The sequence below is a fragment of the Chelmon rostratus genome, chromosome 12 (assembly GCF_017976325.1).
Source record: "Chelmon rostratus isolate fCheRos1 chromosome 12, fCheRos1.pri, whole genome shotgun sequence".
Taxonomy (NCBI): Eukaryota; Metazoa; Chordata; class Actinopteri; order Chaetodontiformes; family Chaetodontidae; genus Chelmon; species Chelmon rostratus.
The window spans coordinates 8,959,518-8,967,825 of NC_055669.1; the positions used below are offsets into that span (position 1 = coordinate 8,959,518).

The window sequence follows — 8,308 nt, forward strand, 5'->3', positions numbered from 1 at the left end:
CATGACAGAAAAAAGAATCATGTCAGGTTATGCACACCTTATGTCCATTCACAAAAGACATTTCATCATGAGAGACCCACACATAGTATTTGGTCGCTGAGACAGTGGATATCAAATAAGAACAGATTATTGTTTCAGAAAACAATCACATATGATCATCAAAATATCGGAAAGTTCTCAAAAAAAGGTTCACAACACTGAAACACTCCTCGACAGCAGAGGACAGTTTTTGACAGACGACAGTGTTTTGCCCTGTGGATTTAAATATAGGCTGGTTTTGTCATGTGTAGCTATTATAGGTGACAAAGCAAACACATGCTCATGATGTACCATACTTAAGATTACAAGTGTAACAAACTCTTGTAAACAAGTACCGGTAAAACATCTCGCAATGCTTCAACACCATGCAAATCCAGCTTTCCTTGTATAACAGCCAGTTACATGTCTGACAGTTTCCGCCTCGGAACATTTGGTTCACTTTCATAAACAGTCACATCCTCGATCCGGAGTGAAAGTCAGCTGTTCCAAATGTCTCAGCCGAAGAGGAAAGTTTGCAAGAGGTCACAGTGAGGTTGTTTTGGTTCAGACGATCTCTTTCATGTCATATGTCCATCACGAAAGCGCCAAACGCTCGGCTTTCGCAGCTGCTGCACTGCATTTCACCTCTTGATCTTCCCAATCTCTTCGCACAGCCTGGAGAGGTACTGCGTGAGCTTCACCATCATGATGATGAGGGCCCCGCCTGTGAGCATGCAGGAGGGCCACAGCAGCGAGTGGAAGATGACGCTGTGGTCGTACAGGCGGGTCAGGAGGACCGTCTCCTGCTGCTCGCCGGGGTCGTAGTAACAAGGGACCTGCTGGTTCACCTTCAGACGCTCGGAGATGTTCATAATCATGACATGCATGGCCAGGCTGTCCTTCTGGCACCTGGGCACGTAGAAACACTGCAAGGACAGATTGAAGGTTATCTAGAGGGCAATCAGTTCATCACATATTTTGTTTTGGTGATGCCAACTACTTTCCCAATATTGAATACATCACCCTTCATTTATCATCTTTCAGCTTGACCAGGAAAAATTCCAAATCCTATCGACTAACATTTTCTGCGTTTGGAGCACAGAGAGTCTATAATCAGGCCAACATCTGACAGCCGTTGTCAACATTTGAAACGGTTCAGTAATTCTCTGTATTTTCCCTCTGGCGCTGTACTCACTTCAGAGCTGATGTCCTGGGTCTCTTCATTGTGAGATAAACGGCTGACACGGCCCGTGTTATTGACGCTCACGTAGACCTGCAGACAGGGGTATTTGGAGACTCTCCAGCAGTCTGACCCACAGTTGTAGGAACAGTTCATGTCTGCTGTGACCGTGGAGTTGAGTACAACACAAACACCTTCCTCTGTCCACACACTGTGTTGACATTTAAATGAAGATCCAATTTAAAGCAAAAAAAAAGAAAAGAAAAAAAGCAGAAAACATTTTGGGGCTCTCATGGAAAAATATGAAATCAACTCGGGGCTTGTGGTATTATTTCATAAAGTATTCATTTTTGCAATTTTCAGGTTGAGAGGGCACTAAAGCAGTTTCTCAACAAACACATCTGATAAATAAAACATGTTTCTGACAGAAATATCACTTAACTCCTTTATAAGGTGTAAAAAAGAAGACAGGCCTGTACCTGTCTGCATAGGAGCGTAATATAGTGATCCCCAGGACAAAGTACATCATGACTGAAGAGAAGATCATTCCGAGTCCCAGGAGAATGGCCCGATCTTCACCGGGCTTTAGAGCCGTCACCGTCTTCTTCTTGTCCAATAAATCTACCTCACGGAATTTCTGGTAGATTGACCTTGATGATGGAAAATGTGGAGCAGTCATGGTTATATATTTATTTAAAGCTACAGTGCAAACATGTGACATAAATATGAAAGTGAACGACATTAAGAGCCACAGATGCCCCTTTTTCCACTCTACATTTTGTCAGTTTTTAAGGCTGAATTGGTATGAACCTGTTACCTCCTTTCATTTCCTCCGCCCGAGCCTGCATTGTTTTTGGCCCCTGCCACAAAGAACATCTTCCCTGATGATCCGCGTCCTCCTTTGCTTGCTGAACGGAAAGATTGCTGAAAAGACCTGTGAATTATAGCCAGTTTTATGTTTAGCTGTCCTCAAGTTTAAGAGTACATTTTTTGTTCCACCCAAAAGCACTTTCATTTCTTGAATCATAAACATAATAGAAATCCCAAGTCACTGGTTACAAAGCAAATTTGTAAGATGACATATCATACTGTACCTTTGGTGCATATTCGCTGTCAAACCCACTACTTTATACAAAAGAAATATCAAGGATATGTCTCTTCCAATAACCCTGCAAGCAGCAGGTCCTGTTTATCACTGTATTATGCAGTGCAGGGACAGGAAGCACCTCTGATATAGTGGACCAGGTAAACATCTCATTTTGAGCACAATGAAACCCTACAAAGGGTAAACAAGATGACAGATAGCCACAGATGAAAGGTGTTAATGCTTAGGAGGCCCGCGTGAAAAACCTACCTGCTGTATCCTGAACACTTCTGCTGTCAACACAAAGTCATTGGGTCCTCTCTTGGCACAACAACACCTTGCATGTGCCTCCTCTCGCTCTCTGCCGCTCCTGCCATTTGCAGAAAACACAGCATTCAGCGCTACACTTGCAGCTTTGCTCCCATAAATAACATTAGCCTCGATTCAGATGCAAACGAATGGGCAAGTGAGACATTATGAGTTGTTGGTTCTGGGTGGCCCAGGGGTTAACGTCGAGGTGAGGGTCGATGCTAACCCACTCATGAGATTGCCAGGCATTGATTAAAATACATCATTTAGTACAAATGTATAGACATTGTCATTTGCTCATATAAGGAAGTGATGTAACCTTCTTGTCAAACTCAAAAGTATGCTCCATCTTGAGTCAGTGGAGTACAACAATCACTTCATACTGTTTATTTACTCCCCTTCTGAGGCAGAATAGTCCATACAGACCGGATCGGATCGTATATTGTTTGACATTCACAGCTACTATTCAGTCCTCGGACGTGTGAGCATGATAAGCGGGCTGTTTTCATTCAGCGGGGGATAACAACAACCTTGCCAGAGTGCTCGGAGCAGAACAGTTAGAAAACCAGCCTACAAGTTCCTCTTAGATGAGTAATTTCCTCATTGTATTACATTCCCAGCTGCTAAGGGGAAATGTTGCTGAGAGAAAACCCCAGAGTGACAAAAGAAATCTGACGGAAACCAAAACTGTCGTATCGGTTTGTGCATTCTTCAAGACATTCCACACGCTTTCCCATTCACGCCTGCAACAAAGAGTCGCACTTACATGAGTTTTATGGCCTGTCTTACAACTTTTCTCCTCCATGAAAGCATGCTGACCATTGCCTCTCGAGTGCCGCGAGTTCCACACATAACTGTATTGATTTCAGCTAAACATGGACACACACACGCACTTTCAGAAAGGCCACCTTACTCTTTGTACCCACTTTACTGTCAAGCTAAAGCTTATAAAAGGTTTTGTGTTTGTTGTCCCTTGTGCTCCCTGCGGGCTGGACTTGCAGTCCTACCTAATAACTTAAAAGGAATGGACAGTGACGCTGTCCTTCATGATATATGGGACAGGCAGTGTCAGTGTTGAGCCTGGCAGGGCCTTTCAAGTTATTTAAAATATTTAAACAAAGTGTTCAAAATGCATATTTTCCACATTCCAGAAGTGTTTGCGGAACTTTTTGCCCATTTTAGGCAATAAAGAAGTATGTTCGTTACACTAAAGGTCATGGTAGTGAAATGGTTAAGTGACTCAGGAATAATGTCTCAGGATGAAAAGTGCTTCTGAATGACAGTCACCTACCTGAAAAATTGATTTTGTATATATTTGCATCCTTCTGCATATCACTTCTTATTAAAAAAAGCTCCTGAGTCTGCAGCGTCACCACATCAAGCAATGAGGGGAGACAGTCTGTGTGTGTGAGGAGGTGCTCCAGCACCCGGCACGAGTGTGAAACTGCTTACTACAGCAGGAACGCGTTGTTCGGATTCTCCTATTATCAGTTTAATGAACTCCATACCCTGAGCCAGAGGCAGGTAGGACCGGTCCGCCTCACCGTATGTTCTTTATGGCTGCGTCCTTGGTCCGTATTTCTCTGAGCCGCCTCGCTCCCATCTTGAGAGAGTCAAAACGTGACTGAATGAGTGCTTCACCAAAGTGCCATGTGGCAGACCACACAGAGCAGGTGTTGTCTTATACATGGATGGATTGCTGGCCCCCGGGCAGAAAGCAGCTCTTCATCCCCGGTGTGAACTAATTACTGAAGTTCAGCTGCAGTGTTTCAACCAACAACACCTGAGAATTCTGCTTCACCTGTGAGTGATGCCAAAGAGCTACAAAAATGTCTAAAACAACCACAATTATCACAAACAAAAAGAGACGCACAGTGACCACAAAGAGATCCAAAATACATAAAGAGACATAAAACGACTACAAAGAGATGTAAAACAAGAAAAAATGATGCAAAATGACCACAAGGCCACGGAACAAGTACATAAAGACGCTAGCATGTCATTTGTTGCCAGTTTCAGTCTGGGTGTCTTGTTCTTGGAGCGGTGGGGGGTCTCTTACACGTCAGTACCCAGGGGCCCATTGTCTCCATCCATAATCTTATACGACTATTTGTAACTTCCCATGGATTTATTGAGTTCATACTGCACCAACATCATGAAAGTGAAATAAAGGTGTGTGTAGCATATTAATACAGGCTCTGAGGCCTCAACTTTCATCCTGCAAATTTTGCTTCAGTGGGCGTTTACTCACGTTGCGTGCTTGACTGCGCCATGTAACTCAAAACCCGGCCTCCTATCAACATGTTCTTTGATGAAGAATGTCTCAGGATGTATTTTTTGCCTTGTCCTTCCAGTGATTATTGCTTCCCTGTCAGGTGTCCTGTCGTGTTTTGAGCCTTCACAAAGTCACATGCTCCCCTGCACAGCACCCCACAGATGTATAACAGAGCAGTAAACACTTACCTGAGGTGAACACACAGGCGGCCGGACAGTGTGAACAAGGCACGCCATCATAAACTGCATGTCTCAAGCATATTGCGTATGCAGTTTGTGTCATTGAACACAATGTCAAAACCCAGTCATCCATTCAGAATTGAATAGCGCGTGTTTTGCTGTTGACTGTCTTGTTGTTACATACAGAAGTGGAAGAACAGCATGTTTGTATCATTATTATCTGATCAAGATTCATCAAGGCGCTCAATGAAAAAGAGGCTGTATCTTACACTGCAGATCAGTCCACATGATTCCATTTCACATGTATGAGAATTAAACTTACTGTTTTGCATTGTGCGTCACTTGTATTCCCAGCTATGTGCTTTGTGTTGACCCTCTGTTGTGGGCTGGATCACTTGTTTGAGCACATGGTCCTTGTGTTCACAGTCTCACTGTTTCTCTGTGGTGCCTGTAACGACCTACTGTCTTCACACATCCAAATTACAATAAGCCCCGGCTTGTGTGTGCGACTAGCGTGTGCTGAGTTGAAATAGCAGGGTTAATACGCACAATCTGTGAAGTCCTACCTCTTGTCGATGTGTTGTTAGGGTAATCCAGACTTTGGGCTACAACTGTCAGCAGTGGCTCTCCGACATGGTCTGTGCTCCCAGGGACAGCAGCTGGCTACCTCTTATTTAAACTCTTACCCCAAGTGAACAGAATGCCTGCCATACCTGTGTTAGTAATATGAGTTCCCCTTACAATGCCGTCATGCTTAAAATGAGCAGGCCCGGCACAATGAATCTCCACTGTACCTACAAATAACTGTCTCTGAGCGGCTCCACTGGGGGGCCTGTCGCTATGTTTGCTGCAGCCGCTGCCGCACATCCGCAGAGGAATTCAGGAGCAGTTATTTCAAACAGCTCAGCCTTTCCACGTCACAAATGTACAGTATGTGTAGACAACTTCAAGGCAACTGCTCCGATCACTGTGAAAACTTTGCAGCGTCTTGCCACAAGGTGTCTCTGCAGCCTCAGAAACTAGAGAGTTAAATTAAGGGGTTTCCTCGTTTGCTGATTACCAACAGCAGAGCACATGGAATGCCGGTGATTTTTGGGAGTGAGGCTTTTAATTGGTAAAAAGACAGGTGGGAATGTGTGAAATATGTTAGCAGGTATGGACAAATACCTTGCTAAAGGCCATTTTAGTCAGTGTGTTGGTAAGAAATATATACAGTTCAATTTTTAACTTTCCTTATTAGTACATGTGCTACAAACTATTACCCTTTTTTCTAAAAGATGCACATTAAAGACTGAGAGCCACCACTTGTAAAAATATCAGCTTGTTTTGCAGAGTATAAGATTTTCTCAGTATTCATGTGAGCCAGGGAAAATGACCACTGTAAACTTCTGTTGTTAGTTTCTGTGAGCCTCCTAAATTGGACAAAATGCTCAAAAATTTGAGGCTGGCATTGTGCCTGATACATGCAGCCCTTCCCTACTTTTTTCATTTCAGATTTTTGCCCATAAATGATTCTGCTTTGCATGCTGCGTCCATGTAAAATGTGTTCAATCTGAAAGCCATCTGTAGAGGCTGTTTAGTTGTTTTCTAATGCGATGTCTTCTCTTTACGCAGTGATTTCCACGACTCTATTGGTGGTCCAACCAGCTGGGGGATGTTCCCTCGCAGGCCACAGCTAATGAGTTGTGTTGGCTGCAGTCTTTGCTCATCCCCCGTGGTGCGTGTGATCATGGAGGTCTGTCCCTCCCTTACAGCAGCAGCATCAGGTTAGATTGTGCTAGAAGTGGGCACTGCTCACCACTTTACATTCACTGCCTCCTCCATGCTCCATCCAGTGATGGATGTACAGAGAGTACAGTACAATACGAGACACGCTCCTTCCTGCCTCATAGCTCAGATGCTTTTCCCTTTAATTATACCCTGACCTTCGAGTTAGCCTTGAAAAAAATAACAGCCCCTTTTACATTAAGACAGCAGGAAAACGCAGGCACAAATATAGCAGGACGAGAAAAAAAGACTCAAGGACACATGGGAAGGCATTCGTATGTATTTGAGGTTAGGCCTAAACATAGCTACAAAGAAGCGCAGACTGTCTTCAAGTACCACGTTTGGATGTGAAACGACATAGTTACAGAGGGGATGAAAGGCGATTCTGCTTCTTTGTTTCTCAGCATCTAAAAATAGCTCTTGCTGAGCAGGCAGTGAGGCTGAGCTGCAGTCCCTTCTCTGGCTCCCTTTTCCTCTGTTTCTGTCGCCCTCTCGCAGGCGTAATACACCGTGTTAATGAGGCACGTGAGCTGACTTGTAGCTCAAATGTGTAACAGCTATTAGGGTCAAGCTGGTCTGGTTCTATATTTGAATTGCTGTTATTTAACATGCTGCATGAGGAGTGTTATTATTATGGTGATTGAGTGTCACCTGCGCTGTTGTGCAATCCTGTGCTGAGAGAAATAACACAATGGGCCCCACTCACCAATAAATGTGTATATTTATAACACTTTGCATGTTTGTGAAAATGCTGATATCCAGTTATTATGCATAACTTGACATCTTGTCTTTTTTTTTAATGCATGTCCTTCTATGTCCTTTTTTTTCCTATGCAAGTACATTGATTGAGTGCAATGTTTAAACCAGAGTCAAATACCTTGTATGTGCAAAAATACTTGGCCATTATAGCTGATTCTGATTCTGACTGCAATGTATCCTGTTTACTTTGCTTTTTATTTCCTCTCACACAAACACACAAACACACACACACACACATGGGAATGAAAAGGCAGCACCGCCGTTGCTAAGGCAGTAGATAAAGCTTGCTGCCATTTGTGTGGCAGTATCCAAGCAATTACACAATGCCAACAGGTCCAGCACATATTTATCAGTGTTGCCGCTGTGCTCACATCCCTAGCAACCTCGTGTTACTGTCCTGAAGATTAGCTCCCCGCCCCCACACAGATACCATATTGCTGTCTTCTGGTCTCACATTTATGGAGGGAAACAGTGCTATTCTAATCTTATTGGAGGACTACTGTGCTCTGCTGGCACAACCAGAACTTGTGATTTCGAGATTTTCATGTATGTTGACATGCATTTTTTTCATATCTATTACTGTACCCTATGAGCATGTCCTGTATGTAAAAAAAAAAAAAAAAAAAAAGGATGAGTAGGATTTACAGTCACAGAGAAGAGGTGAGTCGATTCACAATATTTGTCCTTAGAGTGAATCATATATTGCGTAAAGCCTGGCATTGGAGAGCTGGAATTCG

The 8,308-nt window shown here is 43.5% G+C and overlaps 1 protein-coding gene across 4 annotated transcripts; it reads right to left on the reverse strand.

The window, feature by feature from the left end:
• LOC121615343 (calcium-activated potassium channel subunit beta-2-like) lies at positions 1-5,738 on the reverse strand. 4 transcript variants are annotated; one of them, XM_041949667.1, is made up of 6 exons: positions 5,612-5,738; positions 2,553-2,652; positions 2,016-2,132; positions 1,678-1,848; positions 1,214-1,409; positions 1-944 (listed from the first exon to the last, which is right to left on the reverse strand). In XM_041949667.1, exons 3-6 carry the CDS (start codon positions 2,072-2,074, stop codon positions 660-662), a joined length of 711 nt encoding a protein of 236 aa, XP_041805601.1. In that variant the 5' UTR covers positions 2,075-2,132; positions 2,553-2,652; positions 5,612-5,738; the 3' UTR covers positions 1-659. The 4 variants fall into 4 exon arrangements, with proteins under 4 accessions (XP_041805601.1, XP_041805598.1, XP_041805602.1 ...); XM_041949664.1 differs by lacking the exon at positions 5,612-5,738 and adding an exon at positions 5,055-5,113; XM_041949668.1 differs by lacking the exon at positions 5,612-5,738 and adding an exon at positions 4,136-4,452.
• Between the last annotated feature and the right edge of the window lie 2,570 nt (positions 5,739-8,308).

Bases quoted from the DNA above. Each gene is read 5' to 3' on its own strand.
- LOC121615343 (XM_041949667.1), bottom strand. From the start codon at position 2,074: ATGTTCTTTGTGGCAGGGGCCAAAAACAATGCAGGCTCGGGCGGAGGA. The intron at 1,849-2,015 runs GTAACAGGTTCA...TCCATCATCAAG, and splicing joins GGCGGAGGAAATGAAAGGAG to GTCAATCTACCAGAAATTCC. The intron at 1,410-1,677 runs GTACAGGCCTGT...ATGTCAACACAG, and splicing joins TTACGCTCCTATGCAGACAG to TGTGTGGACAGAGGAAGGTG.